The sequence below is a fragment of the Cryptomeria japonica genome, chromosome 5, assembly GCF_030272615.1.
Source record: "Cryptomeria japonica chromosome 5, Sugi_1.0, whole genome shotgun sequence".
NCBI classification, from domain to species: Eukaryota; Viridiplantae; Streptophyta; class Pinopsida; order Cupressales; family Cupressaceae; genus Cryptomeria; species Cryptomeria japonica.
In genome coordinates, this window is record NC_081409.1 from 648,651,076 (window position 1) to 648,672,567 (window position 21,492).

At 34.6% G+C, this 21,492-nt stretch overlaps 1 protein-coding gene across 1 annotated transcript in view; it reads left to right on the top strand.

Annotated features, from left to right (window-relative positions):
- LOC131078129 (truncated transcription factor CAULIFLOWER D) overlaps nucleotides 1–11,726 on the top strand; it is a 134,127-nt gene extending 122,401 nt beyond the window's left edge. The window contains exons 6-8 of the mRNA XM_058015804.2: nucleotides 10,978–11,019; nucleotides 11,107–11,225; nucleotides 11,315–11,726. Of these exons, the coding sequence (XP_057871787.2) occupies nucleotides 10,978–11,019; nucleotides 11,107–11,225; nucleotides 11,315–11,324 (171 nt within the window). The 3' untranslated portion in view covers nucleotides 11,325–11,726. The remainder of the gene's footprint in view (nucleotides 1–10,977; nucleotides 11,020–11,106; nucleotides 11,226–11,314) is intronic.
- Nucleotides 11,727–21,492: the final 9,766 nt, after the last annotated feature.

The following is a 21,492-nucleotide window of genomic DNA, read 5'->3' on the forward strand; positions in this document are numbered from 1 at the left end:
CATATTTCTCCCTATGTTGCACTTAAGGAGGGATGTTGGTGTATGCATTTAGGCTTTACATAATTTCTTTACATAATTTCTTAAGTTTACATTGGGATAGTTAATCTTATAGATGCATAGTTGTCTATTAGCTATCAGGTAAGGTATGCCATTTTTTGTGGAGTGGTTATACCTACATCTTTTCTTGATTAGTGCATCTGTCCTCGTTGTCTGTACACTACTCTCCTAAATTTTGCTTTATAAGCATGGTTTCTGTACATTTGTAAACATGTCATTCTCATCAATGAATTGTGTACGTTGATTGGTGAAATATCTTGTGGTTGCTTCTCGTTGTATGGGGCAGGTTTTGTGTTTTGGCTTGCAACACAGGCTCCTTGGTGCGTCAACAGTAGAAGCTTAGGATAAATCATCATCATAGTCAGTATTTCTGCATGTCGTTAGATAGAAGTTATTTTGTCTATAGAGGAAGGTTTCCATTAAAATTTCAGTATTCTATTCATTGAATTAGAAACCTTGATTAGCCAGAGCATTGTCTACTTTATTCACTTCTCTGTAAGAGTGAAGAATTTTTATATTAGAGAATTTAGTATGCAGGCATCTAGCTTTTTCAATGAAGTTCCATAGTTTCCAGAGGGGAGGAGTAGTGGAGTTTAATAGAAAGCTAAACTAAGTTTTGAGTCATATTCTAGAGTCCAAGAGATTAGGATCTTTTTAATCTCCAGCAAGAAGCAATATCCTCCACCTCATTGTTTGTCCTTAAGTCCATATACTTTGTAAATCATTCTATTACATGATTTTTTTCATTTCATATGATCCCCCTTGAGGCACCAGTTTTGGGGTTCCATTGCTACTGCTATCAAAATTTAAATTTATCTAGCCTACATCTATCTTTTTCCATTTAATATATTTTTGAGATTCTTTTAAAGTGTATGATTATATCCATAGGTTTAGTAATACCCAACTAATGCAAATTTTCATCTCTTGGGGGATGGGAGCTTATGGGCTACTTTTAGATTAGCCAAATTGATGTTTTTCTTGATTCCATTTAAAACCATATTGGAGACTCCTCTGCTATTTTTGGATTCTTCTCTAAATATTGTATTGTTCCTCTCTTTCTAGGTACCTTAGGCTACGGAGGAATTTGATTCCACGACTCTCTAACAAGGAGATGGTATGAAGATGGTAAAAGGGAGAGTAATTAGTCAAACTTTCCAAACTTCCCAAGTAAATCTAGAATTCAAGAACAAATGATCTATAGATTCATCTTCAACAAAATAGAGAGAACATCTATTAACCAAGTTTAACCCTTTATTAACCGAGTTATCCTTTGTCAAGACTTTATATGGGTAACAACCCACCAAATATAGTCTATTTATGGGGTGATCTTATCATTCCAAAAAAAATTCTAATTGAAGGGAGACAAAGGAACATCATTCATTATCATGTCTTAAAGAGAGGCAGGATAGTAATTACCTAAGGGATTTTGTGACCATATAGCTTCATCTTCTCTAGTAGCACTAAAGAAAGTACATTTTGCTAGTCCTTAGTTCTTCATTCCCTATGTTCTGAAATAGATTCAGAGGCAACTCCTTCCAATTAGGTTCCCTACCTTGTTGGTTTAATGTAGTGAGAAAAATTAGTGCCGTACACGTTGATCAAAGGAGCGTTGATGGCAAAAGAAGAAACAACTGATAGTTAAAAATCGTTACACCACTGGTCTTCCTAGAAGTAGGTTTTTCTACCATTTCCCACTCTCCATATAATCCCTTATTTTAGAAGCCATATTATTTGAATATTGTTGTCCTTTACTACTGAACCTTTTGGGATTGGGAGGGTAAGTTGAAAGCTACTATTGTCTTCATTACATAGGTATTTAGCTTTTACAATTTTAACCCAACCTTTTTCATTGGAGATGACATTCCATTCAATTTTAGATAAGAGGGCTTTATTGGAATGTTTTTTTTTTAATACCCATGCCTCCAAACTTCTTTGTTTTGCAAACAATGTCCTAACTGACCAAGGGTAGTCTCTCCCTTTTCCTCTATACCTATATATAAAAAAACATTTTGTAGAATTTCTCAATATCTATAGCCATTAAGGAGGGGATTTATTTTAATTATTTTAACTTATAGATAATAAACTGGAATATTTTGGAGAGCCACTAAGAGGAGTTGAAACTTCTTATCTTGGCTTTGGAGTTTGCCTTTCTAGCCTGCATACTTTTTTTTTATTCTTTCAACAATTGCATTCTAGTAGTCTTGAGGTAGCTTTTTTTGGAGTTAGAGGTAGTCAAAGTTAGTGTGCAAGGAGAATATATTTTCGGTAACCTAGAATGTAAATTTTTTATTCTAAATTACTTCAAATTTTTAAAGACATAGAAAATGCTTTTTCTATAATTAATGTGCTACCTTGATAGCCTAGCATACCTACTCAATAAATCTTTCTAATGATTAGCTTTTTGAATAGAGAAGATGCTTAAAAGGATGGTTTCATCAATGATTTGTTGGTGGGAGGAAGTACAAAGGGATGTAATAACTTTTGGCATTTGGCATAACTGATGCAGATCAGGTGATGCAGTTGAAGTTGGATGATTGCACCGGTAAAGGATAGAAGTCTATTTGTGATGAAGAGATTGAGATTCTATGAATAGCTGACATGATCAGTTATTTGTGTTGTCATTGCTGGCAATTGATGTTCCTGATGTTTTGTTTTAACATCTAAGTGATTTGGTTTACCAGCAGACAGGGTTTACCGACAAAGAGCTAAAGTCTATGAAATAGGACTTTAACCGGTAAAGCTGAATTGTTTTGATTGGATCGGTAGATTGGTGATGATTGGTGATATGCGGTTTGGATGATGAACTTGTATCATGGGAAGATGTATCTTTCTGGAACCGAAACTTGTGATGATCATCGAGAGGTGTGTTTCAAATTTCTGATAAAGTTTTACCAAGGTTTTAGTAGGGTTTAAGGACCGGTGAAGAAATCACCAATCCAGTAATGATTTCTATTATGACGGTGATCGACAATGAGTCTACATAAAGTTGGTAACACGGCACAACCTGCGTGGAAGATTTGATAGTTGTTTTAGCACAATTTAAGGAAGATTTTCTTGGGAATCAGCGAAATGCTTAGTAGAGTGTTTTGAGGATACAGATCGAATTTTCGTGATGAGTTATGATCAACCAACGGTTGATATTGCATTGTAATTCATTGTTATGATCTAGATAGCGATCTACGATGATCTTTTGAGATCTTATTATAAATTCATGATGTAATTAGGTTGTGGTTGACCTAGTTGAGATGGCTATTTAGGTTGACACAATTGATGTTTATTGTGCCGGTGGTCTTAGAGAATGTGTTAAGCCGTCCAAGTGAAGTGTGAGATTTGCCTGAGAGTTGCAGAGTGTTGTGTATAACTCGATTTGATCAAGCAAGCAGAGAAGTGCAAGAAAACAAATCGTTTTCTTACTATTATTTCCTAATAGTTGAGGCAGGTTAAATCACTTGACCGGGTAGGTTCTAATAGGCCTTAATTATTTAAGACCCCTAACAGGGCAGCTCTGAAAAGAGTGTTAAATCCTCTCACGAGGTTGATCCTAACAGATCATCAAGCTCATAATCAAGTTGCAAGGCAAATCCCCTAACCGGGCGTATTATAAGCTCCTAATAAGGCTAAGCTCCTAACAGGGCCAAGCTCCTAACATGGCGTACTTCCAAAGAGTACAAATATTTGTGGGTGCCAACTCCCTCTGCGGTTTTTTTTCCCTATTTGGGTTTCCACGTCAAAAATTTATGGTGTTCATTTGTGGGATGTTTTTCATGTGATGTTCTTGTTTATATTTCATTTCATGCATTATTTTTGAGACATCGGTTATGATGTTTTATCAGAAGTTTATCAGAGGTTACCGGTATTGATAAGAAGTTGTTTGAGAAAGTATTTGATCTTGTTGATAAGGTTAATGAGTTGGTAATCGATTAATTTTATATGATTACTTTGGTGGTGAAAGTATTGGTAAATGATTTGATTAATGTGTTAAGCAAATCTGATAAAGAGGTTATTAGATTTGATTATAAAAGTTGAGATATTTGTTATATGGTTTCAGATCTGAGATAAGCTGAAATAAGTTTGAATTGGTCTGAATACAAATTCACCCCCCCCCCCGGTCCTCCCGCCCTCCTCTCAGTATTAACTGAATCCTCATAGGATTAACAATAATATGGATGTCTTTGATTACTTTTTGGAGGATTAACTCTTTAAGATTCCTCCCTAAGACTTCAACCACCAAGATGAGTAGATGGCATGAAATAGGAACCCCTTGTCTCAAACCTCTTTCACTAGGGAAAAATCCTCTAGGTACCCCATTAACACACATAGAGAACATTGGAGTACGAAAACATTGTATGATGATATAAATTATTCTTTCTTCAAATTCAAAATTTTCAAGGGTGGCTAAAAGAAAGGACCAAGAGACCCTATCATAGGCTTTCAAGATGTCAAGCTTCAAAGCCATACAAATTTTCTACTATTTTTCATGAAATGGATTACTCATGAGTGCAGATAACATCTTAAATTTCTTTACCTTGGATAAATCTTTTTTGATTGTGGGAAATGAGGGTGGATAAGAAAGAATTAATTCTAAACACCACTAATTTGGAGAAGATATTATAAACAGTGTTGCAAAGGCTTATTGGTCTACCATCTAGCAATTTATCATATTGGTATTTTTGAGGAACCAAAGTAGTAATAATATTATTTAATTATTTTAGAATATCATCTATAGAGAAGCAATCATTTTACGTAACAACAAGATCATGCTTGACAATCTCCTAGAAGATCTGAAAAAAGATTGGAGGAAAATATTCCAAGCCTAGGGCATTATATTCTCCCAAGGAGAAGACAACATTTATAATTCTTCCTCAGATAGTTCTCTAACAATTTTCAAATTCTCTTCCGCCATCATGAATTTTAGGATAACTTCAAAAATATCATTCTAGGACTTGACAAATACTTGTGTTGTCTTTATATGCTTCTTGGAAGAAGAAAACAAAAAAAATGTATATTGTAGGGCTTGCTAGTTTCTTTAAGTTTTGAAAAAAAACAATCTACATGGAAGGGTATGCTGATTTCTTTGAAAGAAAATGAAAACAAATGTTTAAAAAAAAACGATGTAAATTTCGCTTATAAAACACCAAAAAAACCAAAAAAAATCTATCTTACCTCTTAGAACAAGGTTGAAATTAAATGCAACCTGTTTTCAATCCTCTCTAACAAGCTCTTGATGCACCAAATGTAATTATTACACTAACCCAATGTGATTTGTTGAAGAAATTTTGCTCCTCCTCCTTGCTGGTTGCCCTACTACGCACTTTTCGTTTTCCTCACAACTCACTCTTCTCCTCCTTTTTTTTCAATAGAATGAAATGAGATGAGTTTTACACCATAGAAGCAAATATAAATTAAAAAAAAAACAAGTTAAAACACTTTTTAATTTTTTTTTGTTTGTCTATCCATATGCTACCGCCGACCGAGTCCTTGCATTGGGACTCGCCAGGTCTGGGCCGGGTCAGCAAGTCCATGGATTCGCTTGGACTTGCCCAAGACTCGACGAGTCTGGGTCCGAGCCCCTAGGACTCGCCTAGGGTCACTCGGGACTCGTCGAGTCCTGACAAGTCCAGGCGAATCTTGGAACTTTGGTTAAATCCCATGAAAGGAAACATGAGTGGCAAAGTATGGAAAATATCTCAGACAAATGCTGGGAAAAAATAAAGAAGAAAACTAATATAGGGTACCTATTCATAGCATTCAAGTATGCTACAAAGTTGTCTTCAAATTGAAAGGGTGGTCCAACTACTCAAATCCATTTGTGAACTATGCTCACAAACTTCTTACTTGGTGTGTCTAATGCAAGATTATTTGTGCTCACAAGCAATCTTGCATCAGCAAAAAAATAATTTCTTTTCATGTTCATTTTCTGCATTTTTGTTATAGGTTGGAGATTTAAGAGTTTATTTTGGAGTTTTATAGGATAAAATATTTATTTTATCTAAAGCTTGGCTTCCATTTAAAAAATTAGAGGCAAACAAGTCATTTAATGTGATTTTAAAAGTATTATATTGCACAATTTCAAAGTTTCAAGGGTTGAAGGGATTCATTGGCATATTATAAATTAAAAAATTAATTAATTTACTCAATTTGGATGATGCCTAGATAAGTTTGCAAAAGACAAATCACCTTTTGCATTCCATTCTTGTCTTATTATTTCAATTCATGTGCCTAAATGGAGAAAAAAGCTAGTGATTTTTGAGAGAATAATTAAAAAAACTTAAATTTCTGAATGAGAATGACTTGGTTTATCATTTTATTCATTAAATTCCAAAGATATATACAGCAGAAAGGTGTTGGATATGGTGAAACAACATTGACAACACATTTTTGAAGCGAAACTATGTTTTTATTGCATTTTTTAAAGAACATCAATGGTCATGTTATGAGAAACAAAAGAGTAGATTTGGGTGCCTCTTTTTTGTGACTCAAAAAGGTTGTGAACTCTATTAAATATAGCATTTATTGGTGTTAAGAGGTAGCAATCAATAGCAGCAAGTTTGAAGAAAGGATTTGTAGGTAGCTGTAGAGGATTGCTTGAGAAAAGTGTAGGAAATTAACTTGCCAAGAGGAGAGGAATAGAGGAAAGAGAAGAATGAATTTGTAGGTGTGTTGGTGGTGTTCAAGGAATCCATGAGAGTTGTAAAGTGAAGTTAAAATCAGATTTTAAAAGAGGAGTGAATCTGTGAGCATGTGAAGGCATGGAGGAAAAACTTAAAGGCATGAAGTGCCTAAAAATATTATAAAATTTCTGAATTTTGTTTCTTATTAATATCCTCCATGTATATAATTGCTCATGATGTATTCTATTGCATGAATGTATAAATGAAAGTTACAATAAAGACGTTTCATATTTTATTTTCATATAATGAATTAGATGACATGTTAAGGTTGCAAGATAGGTAATTTTACGAGACCCCCCAAGCTTGTCTGCATCACTTACCAATAGCTTCATCATCTTCAATAATGTCTCGTCCTTCAGTAATCAAGTTTCTTATCATGTTTCTCCTTCTATGCATTTTTGTAGATTGATGCAAGAAATGAATATATATGTCTCCTTTCGTGAGACGCTAGACTTTGGATTTCTATTTCTAATATATTTCCTCTTGTTTCAACTTTTGTAATTCCTCCCTAAGATAGTTCTCCTTTGAGTAAGTTTCCGTATCATTAGACCCAACAAGCATAAAATCTTGGATCTCTTTTATATCCATCAGCTTCATTTTCTTCAGAAAGATAATCCCATAGCATTACTTATTCCATCCTTTGATCCCGTTTTTAACCAAGTTAAGATTTTAATCCAAGAAAAACATAAGAGTGACCTGTATGGGGAAATTATATATAGAATAATTATAACAATCAAAGATAGTTTTTAACCAAGTTAAGATTTCAATCCAAGAAAAACATAGGGGTGACCTGTATGGGGGAATTATATATAGGGGAATTATAACAATCAAAGATAGTTCCTTTTAAGTTTGGGTGGGAGGAATACATGATTTCATAGCTAAAAGGAAAAGGTCCTTCTCTAGTAGGAGATTACCATTTCAGCAGGAGAGCATTGTGATCAGAGCACACTATTGGGAGAGAAATAATATACAAGTCAAGAAGGATATATTCCAACCGCTAAAGATCAAGAATATATCCAGCTCGACTTGGATTAAATTATTTCCCATATGTCTATTGGACCAGGTGAACTGGGTATCTCTCAACTCCACGACTGTAACCCTGTTCTATTTATTTAGAAAATCTGCAAAGTTAAGCATATTGTCAGAGTAATCATCTTGGCCTCCAAGCTTTTCCAATGGGTACAAAGGGGTGTTGATGTCCCCATCCAACATCCAATATCTTTTTGGGAATCGAACAGCAAGGAGAGCTTGTCCGAGAGCTAATTTTCTAATCAGATTTAGTATTGGGGGCATAGATATTAATGAGATTCCAGTTGAATTTGCTCAAAATATCAGTGAGGCTAGTATTGGGGGAGTAGATATTAATGAGATTCCAGTTGAATTTGCTCAAAATATTAGTGAGGCGTACTGTTACTCTTTTCTTGTAACTGCTCACTTTAACCCCCATAAACGAAGAAGGGTTCCACATTGTAACCATTCCTCCTTAAGCACCTTCAGACAGTAATACAAAAAGTAGCAATCGGCCAGATTTTAGCAGCTACCAAAGAAAAAATTGATTCTACTATTACTAATTCTTGAAGGAGAACATCTATCTCGTTATCTAAGATGCACCATTTTAGTTTGTGCGGCTATTTTTCCCTCTTATATAAGAATCTTCATGATCATAAATACATAAGTAGCAATCGGCCAGATTTTAGCAGCTATCAAAGAAAAATTTGATTCTACTATTATTAATTCTTGAAGGAGAACATCTATCTCGTTATCTAAGATGCACCATTTTAGTTTGTGCGGCTATTTTTCCCTCTTATATAAGAATCTTCATGATCAGAAATACATAAGGTGTTCAATTAAATGAAATATTTTAATCTTCAGTCAATTTTTTTCTTCATTCAAATGTAATAATTTTTCAATATTGGATTGTCTCTTCGATTTCTGATGAAGACATAAATGTAGTGACCACTCAACTTCTTTGAAAGCTTATACATAAACTCAACTCGAATCCAACAGACAGAGTGATAGGCATACAACTTTTAGGACGAGTTTGTCAAGCTGTTACATACATCTCGTCTGTCGAGTTAGCTAATTTGTATCAGCTCTCATGAAGTCCATAGGCATACATCTCTTTCACGAGTTTGCCTAACTTGTATGGACTCGGGCATACATCTCTATCACGAGTTTTTCCAAATTGGATGGATTTGAGGGCATACATTTCTTTCACGAGTTTTCCCAAAATTGTATGGTTTTTGCATATATTGAATGAAATGAAGCTTTCACATGATTTATTATGTATTTTTACAATACCACCAATTCTTCTTTGGTTATTGTCCCCTAAATTAGCAAAATAATTCAGATCAGTGGTAGCAGAGCCTCTTCGATCCTTTTAGGTGCATCTACAAACAAGTTTTTCGCCGTTGGTAAGACATGGGTGTTCTTCCTCTGCTCCACACAGTCATTTCCCTCTCCTCATGCTGCTCTCACCACAAATCACCTTCCTTCTGAGTTACTCGCTCACCACATCACTCTAGACCATGGCAGATTATGGAAGCCCTCTTAAAAGAGAACATAACTTGCAACGCAACAGGTGTGGAATTCTTGTCGTCTATTTCAGCTCTCCATAATCCCCTGTCATTACAAGGATGGCAGATTCAATGGTCACAAAGAAAAATGAGATGGATGACAGTAAAGATGCAACTGCTCACAATCTATGCAAAGCTCACCACCAGATTGTTTTCTGCTACCATTTTGGTAATGTGGAGTTTCGATTGCACAATGTTCTGGAAGATTCCCATTGGAACTCCTAATAAGTTCTTAAAAGTGCCGGCAATTTTGGATATCATCATAAGCTCTAATCTGAGATCAATTGATTTTTTTATGAAGGCTTATAATATAAAGCTTCAATCATTTTGAAGTTGGAATACAAAGGCTTGAAAGGAATAAATGAAAGGAAATCAAAAGGTCATAGAAAATAGAGGTTCCTGTTCTAGTTATTGTTGTACCTCTGATAAGCCTTTTTGATATTTAAAAGAGGAATGAAATATAATTTGATGCACATTTTCATCTAATATAGAAAAGAAAAAGCAGTCACATTATAGAACCTCCCTGTCTCCTTCATTTATGTGAAACACCAGCATCCAATGTGAAGGAAAAGTCAAGATTTCTGCATTATGGGGTTATTGATTTTATACAACTCTAGTCCGTCACACATTATAGATGCCTTCTAACTATAGTTGTAGGATCAAAAACTATTTGCTCGAATAAATCTTAATTAAGTTATTTGATCATCTATATGATCTTATATATGTAGTTAGGTCAAGTTTAATTGTATTCATGATATAACTATAGTATATATAAGAGGTATTGATTAGTTTATTATTATTATTATATAGTGAATTATATTTTTGAAACTTTTGAAAGATGACCTCCTTAAAATGATTTATTATTATCAAGCATTTGTAACTTATTTACTCCTCTATTCTTGTCCCATGCAAGTAATTTTACTATAGGTATTTTTGTGACCCCTTTAAGCTCTCAAGTTATGCTATAAAGAATGTTGATGTAGCTATAAAATTATTACAAAACTATATATTTATTACTTTCTAAATTTAAATTATATATAAGATTAATTTTGATTCTTTATTTGAAAAATATGCTTTCACTTTATTCTTTTAGAATTACACTCCTTTGTCCAGTGAAGTGTCACCTCATCCTTAAACAATTATGCCTTAAAAAATAAGTTATGGCTCCCATCTCTTTAAAATTTCTATAAACATAACTCTCTTATATTTGTTTTATATATTTTATAAATAAAATAGTAAAATTTAATTTGTTGCTGATGAAATTTTTATTTTTTTAATAACTTAATTATTCATATCTTTAACTTCAAAATCATTTATCTTGAAATCTTACACCACTTTAGGGCTTAAATATGTATCTTTTTTTGCAGACAGACATTTGTCATTTTTTAATCTGAACTCTTCTAGTTGGAGATGGTCCACTTCTACCGATCAGTCTGACCTAGAGTGGACCTGATTCCAAGTGAAAAAAATTGTGCTCCTCAATTCACCAACCGAAGGGTCAGATGAACATGGTTAATATTTCCCATTCATTTTTGTTTGGTTTTCTCGACATTTTATGCATTTTAATCTGGAATTAAAATACACTGCATAACCGAAACTGCTGTAAATTCCTCACTAACACAGCTATACTGAAGCTATTTTGGTAATGGCTGATGATTTTAATTGTCATGCAGGCAAAATCACTTATAGTAGAAAACGCTAATCTGTTTAAAAAGGTAACAGGCTGTCTATCCAAATTCCATTGCCATCATAATGCTTCTTTTGCTTTTGGCATGAATATTAAAACTGTAAACTTGCTACAGATTGGTAGAAGTCGCACGGAATGTTACCTTAATAATGACATCATGGAAGGAGTCAATAGTAGTTTGGAAACAGATGCTGTAACTCAACAAGATCTGCCTCAGACTAATCTCAATCTCGCGTAATTATCATCATCATAATTTCTGGTAAACAATTCTTCTTTATTGCTAAAGATAAAATTTAATGAAGAAAATGTGTGTGTGTGTGCAGCCTCTCATGAATTCAAGGGGTCTCTATGGTCAAAGTGATTTTTCTTGAACTTATTTCAGGCACAGTGAAGTTCCAACAGTATTCAAACAGATCATATAAATTAAGAAATAAAGTATTCCATTAATGTTCCTAGACTCGCACCTCTCACTTTCTTTGTTGTCTATGCTATGATTTGAGCTTGACGCTTAATTTTTTAACATTAATTTTACCAAATAGAAAATAACTTCTAGATTGAAATAGTATACAAGGTTAAATAACAGAGCGCCTTATGTTATCTTTAATGTAAAGAACAGAATCTGGAACATTCAACAAACCACAACCCATCAAAGTTTCCTTAAATTGTTTTTCTCCATTACAAATTTTTAGCAGTTTACATTTCCCAAATAATAATTCAGGAAAACTTTTGATTCAATATCTGCTGTGCAAGGTATGTATTATAGTGTCATATAATGTACGCGTTGTTCTTCAAATGCTTTGTTTTTACTGTACTAAAAACCTCTTGTATTCACAACTTATTAGATTAAAAAAAAAAGCATATAAGCAAAATCGGTTAGACGTATATACACAGAAAATTATAATAGCTGGTGCTGTTATTTTAGCTCTGCATTACATATAGGAAATAGAGCAGCAATATTTAATGATAAAGAATAATGATTTACAAGCCATATACTTCCATATGCATTATGAGGGGGATTTTCTATCATATAGAAAATTATACAAGTAATTTGAATGAAAATAATATATAATATATATTTCAGATATTGATTAATCATGTTTTACAATACATGTAAATTATACAATGAACATGATTCTTTCATCCTTATTCATAATAAAAGGTAGAAAAAATATAACCAAAAGCTTAAATATAAGTTTCAACTTCTCTGCGTATTCTGAGAGGAAATTTTTTATTATATAAAAACTTATAAAAGTAATTTGAATTAAAATAATATGCAATATACATGCAAATTACTGATTAATTATATTTTACAATATATGTCAATTATACTCATTAGAACCATTAGAAAAAATGCAAAGCAAAGCTTAAAGTGTAAGCTCCAATTTCTGTGTGTTGTCTGACTGGCAATTTTTGTTTTATAAAAAATTACATAAATTTTTTAAATTAAAATAGCATTTAATATACATGAAAATTACCAATGAACTATATTTTATGATACATGTAAACTATATAATGGACATAAGGGAACTGCCAAAGCAAAGCTTAAAGTTTATGCTCTAACTTTTATGTATATTTTGACAGAGAAAATTTTATGTTACATATAAAATTACACAAGTAATTTAAAATATAATAATAGAAAATTATTGACTGGTTATCTTTTACAATACATGCAAATCAATGAGTTTTATTATTTGATTATCAATTATACTAATCATTGGAAAAAACTCAAATCAAATCTTAAAACATAAACTTCTCATGAGCTAAGATAATATAAAATAGCAAGCAATCCTTGCTGAACCAACTCTGTCTCAATATGCTTGGTGTTATTGTGAAACATTAGCTTTTTTCCCATTAATATACTAATTTGGTTATGACAATAAAATAAGATAGTTCCATGTTGTATCTTTCACATATTCTCTTATAATCTTGTCAACCACATTGTCTAACAAGTTGCAAATGTGGTAGCTTTGAGCTTTACTATGAAAAGTGATAGGTTTTTTTATGGATTTCAAATAAAATAACACAAAATAAGAAGTAAAGAATAACTTAAAGTACACATCTTGAATTTGTGGAACATCCCCAATCTGAATCTAGACATCTAATTGATTTAGTAGTGTTTTGGCTTTCAAAATTTTATTTCATTTTCCAAGACTTTCACTCTTAAAAGAGATCTTATATACTAATGTGTAGTCTTCAACACCATAAGAATTAATATTTATATACCAACATACAATCTTCAACACCATATGAATTAATATTTGGGTTCTCTTAAAAGTTATTAGCATATATGATAACATTATTTATTACAAAAAAGACAGGCTTTGAAGGGGCCTCAAAACCCTTAACAACAAATTATAAAAGAGATAAAACATGAAAGTTCCAGCTAGAAAACACATAAACAACAAACAGATACAGTTGGCAAAAATAAAAAGCCAACGAGAGATCCAAGAGTAACAAAAGGATAGCACAGCGACACCCAAGGGATAGCCAAAAGCACAAGCCAACACAACTAAGAAAAATTATCAAGAAGCTCCATAGCTTCTTTCTCCAGCTGAGCCATAGAGGCAACAACACTCTTGAAATCATCTAGTTCCTTAGCTTGTTGAGCCATCTTCCTCGTATTCGTTCGTGTTCTTTTACCAGGCCTAGTAGCCACACCTTCAAGGGTCAAGTCCTTGTCCTTATAAGTATCAATCGTATTCTTTTCCAACTGGAATTGTTCCAGTTTATTGATCAACACTTTGAAATTATCAATCGAAGCTTTCAAAATTTTGTGACTTTGTTCTCCAATCTTCTTCAGGGTTTCCTCATGACTATAAACCCTCTTTTTCAGCTCATTAAACATAGCCTCCACAGATTTAAATTGGGATCCATAAGCTTGAGTAATAGCCTTCGCATCATCGATGACTTTTGTTAATTCCTTCAGATATTTAGGAAAAGAGCTGAGATTACCCATCCCGACAGCTTCCAAAATGTCCACTTTCTTAGAAGAGTTTAGACTTCAAACTTTCAATCTCTGAGTAGATCCTTTTTATAGCTTTATAAGTCTCCATCACCCCATTCTTCGCAGTGTGAAGCATAGCTATGGGAGAATCATTGCTATCTTTATTGAATTATAAAAAATCAACATTATTCTCTAGGGTTTCCACCTCAACAATTGTGACTCTGTCTTTAGGAGGTAGAGTTTTACCTTTCGCCACATTCTTTCCCTCTTTCTCAACACCACAAGTCCATTGATTAGGATCCAAAGGAGGAGGGGGGGTTGCATTGAGGTACCAACCTCCTTCTTCGAGTTGATTTAAGTGATAGCAGGACTGCGCTTACCTTTATTTTTTTCTTAGGCGGTGGGGTGGCATTTTCGCTTTCAGTCTCCATACCATTATCATCCTCATCATCTTCTTCAAACCAATTGTCCTCCTCCTGTACTTTTTTCCTATTTCCCTTAAACCTTTGTCATAAGTCTTTCTGCCAAATCCAAAACCAATATCTTTATCCTTCCCCTTTTCGGTTTCCTTGCCGGAGGTATCCATGTCAAAATCACCTTCCAAATCTGTATTAGACCCCTCATCATCACTGTCATCTAAACTCTCAGATTCCTCTTATGAGGCTGAAAAATTAGTGATGGAATGTTGAACAAAAGTGGCCTTAATATGATTATATAAAATAAAAATAAACCCTTCATACATGGGCGGATTGCTATCCGAGTTAGCCCTAAAATCCTTTAAACTAGTGTTCAAGGAATAAAACAAGTAGAAAGGAATTGACACCATATCCTTGTGGCAGAAGTGATTCAAGAGAACAAAATGATAACCATAAACTCAAGAGTATCTACCATCAAGAGTAACATATTGCATCGCCACAAACAAAACTCCATCTCCATACCTTTTTAATCACCTTCGGCGAATAATAGGTCTTGGTGGATTTCACCAATTTGGCTTTCTCAAAGTCTTCCTTCGAGAACTGCTTGATAGCTGCCTTTGTGAGCTTTCTATCCTTGTAGAATTTTTTTCCCTCCATAGGCATCCTAGAAACTTCAGCAATCATACCTTCATCAATTTCCACCTTCCTCCCACCTATGGTGATTCTGCCCTCCTTCCAATTCTTCTTGAATAGCTTGGTAACAGTGGGGTTATTACCAAGAATTTGCTCCATATATCCTGTCATTTTTGCAGCTTCGAGGATAGCCTACGCTTTAATTTTCTTCTTCCATTTATCACAAGTATTCTTCCATTTATCACAAGTAAGCGGTTCAATCCTCTTCCCATTGCCCCCCATTACAACCACAACAAAGTTTCTAACACCTTTCACAATGCAAAACATAACAAAAACAGAGGCTAAAATGTAAAGAATAGAAAGCCTCAAAAAAGAAATGGACACCCAAAAAGCGTGCAAGGTCTTGTCCGCATTAAATGCCAGCTTGTCCTTCAAGCGTCGCTCTTTTCGATTCATTATATCAACTTTCATTAATAAGTACGTTGTTATCATCACTTACCGCTCCCTTTTTTCCATGCACTCTGTCATAAATGAGGATGGCACGAGCATCATTAGGAAGATCTAGCTCACCTCTCCAGTAGATCATTTGATCAGCTTGAACAACCATGTTGGCATCCTAGTCAGCCATGGCATTGGTTTTTTTATAATTATGTGAAATAACACACCGCTCAAAGGAGTTAATTATCTCCTTGGTAGAAGATATAATATTTTTGATAGTCCAAGATGGGGAGAGAGACCCTTAAGACATCTTATGATGTTATTAGAATCTCCCTCAAGCCAAACATTTTTATAACCCAAGGTTCTGGCTAGGGTAATAGCTTGGTAAGTTGCCATGGCTTCGGCTAAGTGGTTGGTCTGAGATTCCATGGGGAGTGCCACCACTGCAATACAATAACCAACTTCATTTCGTATCACTCCCCCACACCCAGCCGACCCTGGGTTCCCCTTGGACGCCCCATCAAAATTAACTTTGATCCAACCACTTGGAGGAAAAGACCATTTGTTGCTATCTCTTGGAATTGAAGGAATCCAAGAACACTGAGAGGGGGGGTGTGAATCAGTGTTCTGCTGGTAATATAAGGTTTAAACTTATTATAACATACACATATAAATTGGTAAATGAAGAAACATATAACATGAATGAACATATAACATATAAACTTATAATAACATATAACATATAAACCAGCCACATGAATGAACACCATAATATACTGAATTTTATACGTGGAAAACCTCAAAGAGGAAAAACTATGGTGGGATTTGTGACGCCCAATATCAATTCATTGGCCATGTGAAATATATTACATAGCATGGAGGCTTGCACATGCAGGAAGGCACACTGCTCAACACAAAAGAGTCTCACTGACTACAAGCTTCTGCTGAGATAAAACAATAATGGTGAACTCAAAAATACATTTGTAATGCCAAAAAGAGTTCTAGTTAAAGCTCTATTCTATACCGATTCATAAACCCTAAACCCTTTTATCGGTATCTCCTTTCCTCTAAGAATGCTTTACAAACCATCTACTGACCATTGCATGATATTACTTTTGCATACAAATGATCTACATACATATCCTTCGCATCACTTTTTTTCTCCACATTCATTGTCCTATATCAAAATGACCTAATAAACTGACTTATATAGCCTTTACAAACAATATGCCTTATGTCAGCTTACAATACATTACAACAAATATTCAATGTCGACCCTATACAATAATTACAAAATGATTTTACAAATAAAATCTTTCGGATCCCAAACTGATGTTGGCTTCACTGAAGTGCTGGATGTCAGTGTCGGTGATGACACTGATTACTCCAATGTCGGTATTTATCCGTGTATGCCTCCAATGTCAGTATCTGCCGATATATGCCTTCTATAGAATCTTGTTGCCATCAATGATAATATATGAATCCAATGAATGTTAATTGCCAACAATCTCCCCCTTTGGCATTGATGGCAACACTCATGTGAAAAATGGATTCCCTGCCAGTTCAATTGAAATTGAAACATGCTCCCCCTGAGCCTATTGACCACTTGATTCATATACTCTCTGTCTGATATCCTCCCCCTAGGATTATATACATAATTTTCTTTTCATTTCATTTTTCACATACATACACTCCCCCTTCAGCATCAATGTCAAAGACCGGTGAAATAATTGTTAGGAATATGTGCAAAAGAATGAATAATTACATATTACTTACTGGAGCTTGACCAATTTCAAGATTTCCAGATAATCTTTCTCTAGTAACTGTAAATAAGTATCCCAAGTAGTTTTGAATATTTCGGATATGGATACAAGTCTGCTCAATAAATATGCAAGCGATTCTTTCTCAGTGACTTCTACCGGTGTGGGCTTCGCAAGCATATCCATGCATTCCCTCTTATGTACACTAAGTGAATCCAATCTTGGACTCACCAAACCTCTGAGACTTCTTGCTCTCCGAATGATCTTATCTCTTTCCTTTTCAAAAACAAAAAATTTGGTTCTCCAAAGTCAAAATTTGTCCATCAATGGATGTTGTAAGTGAAATTAGTCCATCAAAATAATTAGCAATATTAGCAATCTTCTCTTGTAACTCCTTCATCCTCCTATCTACATTTGTTGTAAGAATCTCTATATTACAACAGACCTTGTAGATGTTACTACACTATTTCAAAGAATTTTCAATAAGTATAAGTTTCTCTTCAATTTTCTTTTTCTCTGTGTCAATAATCCAGTCAAAAGTGGCTTTCTTAGCCAAAGTGAATCTTTCAAGTGCTTGTCGATCAGAAATCTGTTGTAATGATTGAAAGTTTTTTAGAGATGTGCTCTGTCAATGCTTTAAGCTTGCCAGAAGGGCTTGCTTCATTTTCAATCATACATTTAGGAATCAATCTGTGCAAAACTGTTATTGATTGATCTATTATTCCTTTGTCTGCAGATCCCTCCTTCATTAGCTTTTGAGAAGCCATCATCATTAGCTCTGTGGGACTCATCTCTGTGATTGATTTCTTCTCAACTTGAGAAGTGTCAATTGTCAAAAGTTTTGCTGAGGAGTCAACTGCCGATATAGTATTGGGTGTCTTATCAGTCTCTTTTTTCTTTTCTTTCTTTTCCTTATCCTCTCTTGGTGTATCCCTTTTCTCATCGTCTTTTGCACCCGGGGCTTCGCCACTTGGTGCAGTATCTGTCACTGCTAGTGGATTATCATCCACAATATTATCTGTATCCTATACATTCTCTATTTTACCTTGCTCAGACTGTACAAATGTTGTCTATCGGTTTAGCCTGTACACTCTTATTATCTACTAGCTCATTCAAAATTTGATCTAAACTTCGCAAAATTCCTTTTCCTTTGGTTCTATCCGGAATGGTGGGAGTTGTTGCCTTAGCAAATTCTTCTTGGGAAGTAAGGAAATAAGGATTCTTTGGAAGAATTTAGCCCAACCATCTCTGGTCTCATTTATTATTTCATTGACTCTACCCATCATTAAGCTTATTTGCCAGGGTTTACTGCCAAAGATTGTTCTATTTGCAACTTCTATACATCTTCTCATGTCCTCATTATTTATAGAACCACAAATACCTAAAAGTTCAACTTCTTTAATCTCTTTTTCCCTCTTAACTGCATCTAATCTCCTTGCATCCAACTTATTATACAAAGATGAAGGAATTTCCTTCAAAATTTCTACAAAAGCCTCCTTATATATGTCTAAATGTAACAAAATTTCTTCTTCCATTTCATTTTTATCATTGTCATCTAAATGCTCATAAAAATTTGACACATTCTTGAAAATTCCATCTTTAGTTACCTCATCAATTAATTTTGCACAGGTCATATTACCGGATTCAATTGCTTCATCTATCTCACTCTTTTTCTTCTTCTTGCCAGGGGTTGCTGGATTGGATGGAGCTGGCTTCCTCTTCTGAGTAGGTTTCCTTGTCAGAGGTGTGGATATTGGTGTCACCTTTCTTACTATCTTTCTCCTTGGCTCCACCTTCTTCTCTTCTACCAGAGGCTTGTCAGCTTTCTTTCTTTGTACCCTTCTGAATGCAAGAGGTTGTTTATCCTTTGTATCAGAGTTAAAAGTGATAGGAGATATGAAAGTTGTTGGCCTCTTTACCTCAGGAGCACTTTTCACTACAATTGTTACAATTGCCATTGCCAGTTGATCTACCGGTTTAGATCCAGAACCTAGTTCTCTATCTATCTTGTGAATTATATTTTGAACGAATATAGACAATTTTTCTATTTTCTTTTCCCTCCTTTTCTTGTTGAAACAAATTTTAACTTCAAGAGCCTTCTCCTCGGTCATACCAAAGTGTTTAAATTTATCATCCAAAGGAGCATCAATCAACATTTTAGCATATAGTTCCAAGATGCAGTCATCAACTTCATAACCTAATTCAGTGACCCATATTGTTCTTGGTTCCACTGCTTCCATGAGGGTCTCATTTGTTTTTACCATGAAGTAGATTTTAGTGGAGTATTTCTCCATAATGTGTTTGGAGATTCTCTCCCTCAGTCTCATGTTCTCTTGAAAATATTTAAAGAAGCCCCATAACTTCTCATCCCTGTTGTTGCCAAGACTGATGATTGCATCTTTAATCTACATACCTACCAGGAAGTCATGAGCCCATCATTTCTTTCCCAAACTTGGTAGCTCATTCATGAAATACAACATCAAGATGACAATAAGATTGCCAAACCGGAATGTTCCTTTCTTAACACCTTTGATTTTTCCAAGATTTATCATTAATTCATTTCTTAACCATTCACACAAATCATACTTTCCATCATTCTTTATCATTTGATATGCAACATGGATACAAGAACTGGCAACAAAGTTCAATCGACTTGATTGTGTTACCTTGTAGCCAATGATCATGCTGGCAAATTTTACATATGTATCTTTAATGGTACTGATCCTCATTGACCTTCCATCATGGGTTGAATCGATGATCTTTTCAACCTCAGTGTTGGAGATCTTCTTCCCAGGTTCCTGTCCGACTTTGGGTAAGCCGATGACCGCCTGAATTGCTTCTTTGGTGGTCATGTGAGGCTGATCCAGCCAGATGAATTCATTATGGACCCTTCTCAGAACATATTTAATCATTTCATCCTTGAATTCTGGTTAACCCTAGGTCTTCAATGATTTGATATTCCAGCTTGATTGTTCTCGAGCTGCCTAGTATCACAGATTGATACATTCCCTTGATTTCCTCAATGCCTAAATCCTCCAAAGTGCAGTGAATATAAGCTCTGACATCTTCCACATATACTATGCCATTGAGAACCCTCGAAAATGCACCAGTAGAGTCTTCCTTCATTGCTATTTGAGGAACTTCCTTGAAAATAGGTCTAAGCCTATCCTTAACCTCAACTACAGTGGGATTCGCAATGAAAGTAGGAGCAGAGGATGATCTGGATGCCATTTCAAAGAAATACCTGGATAACAATCGTCGGTTTGAAAGATCTTGATCACTTCTCAAATAACTACTGGAAATCTTTAGAATGGCTTTGCTTGCTTTTGATCGCCTATGATTCGCCTCTTCTTTGCTCTGGTTTTCTTGAGTGCCGGGTGAGTGAAAATGAATCAATTTTTCCTTTTTATCGGCGAGTAAACCCTAATTCTTCACTGTCATAAATGCTTAGTGGTGCGCCCTACCGCATGTCAGTTTCACAGTTTTATGCCAGATAAACCTCTATCAATGATCAATACCACTTTCTAGATCTCTTCCGTGGAATATGCAAGATTTGAAATGAATTTGCCAACCCCTAAGGCGTCTGCCTCAGTTACCGGTTGAATTTCCTGCCGGTGCAGGAATGCTCTATTCAACCAGTGGAGTTACTGGTGCAGTTACCGGTGGAGTTGCATCTCCACTTGGTTCTTTAGACTTTCTAACCCATCTCTTGATGTGATCTTGATGTAATTCATCTACCTTTTGCTTTCCTTTCTCATTTGCTTTGTCATTGCTAACCAATTTAGTCTTGCTTCTGCAGTACTTAGCAATATGACCTATTTTGTTGCATGCATAACATGTAGCATTGTTCTTTTGAATTTCTTTGCCATATCCGGTATCATTCCTTGATCTGCATTGGTTAGCCAAATGTCCAAAATTTCCACATGCATGACACTTAACATTTATTTTGCAATCTTTTGACTTATGACCATATTTCTTGCTATTTGTGCATTGACCGAGAACTGAATTGTAGTTTTGATTTGCTCTATTTCTACATTGTTTAGCCATATGCCCAAATTTATTACAAACAAAGAATCTACCATTAAATTTGTAAGCATTAGATTGCCTTACCAGTTTCCTCTGGTCTGGTGAGTTTTACATATCGGTTGTCTGATCTTTATTTCCAGTACAAGACCTTTCATCTTGTTCAAATCCAAGTCCTCTAGAATCATCAATCTGCCTTTGTCTTTTCAATAAATCATCCAACTGTGCAGCACTAATCCTAAATTTTTCTTTATACTCACTTGCAGTAGTCAGATTATTTCTCAGAG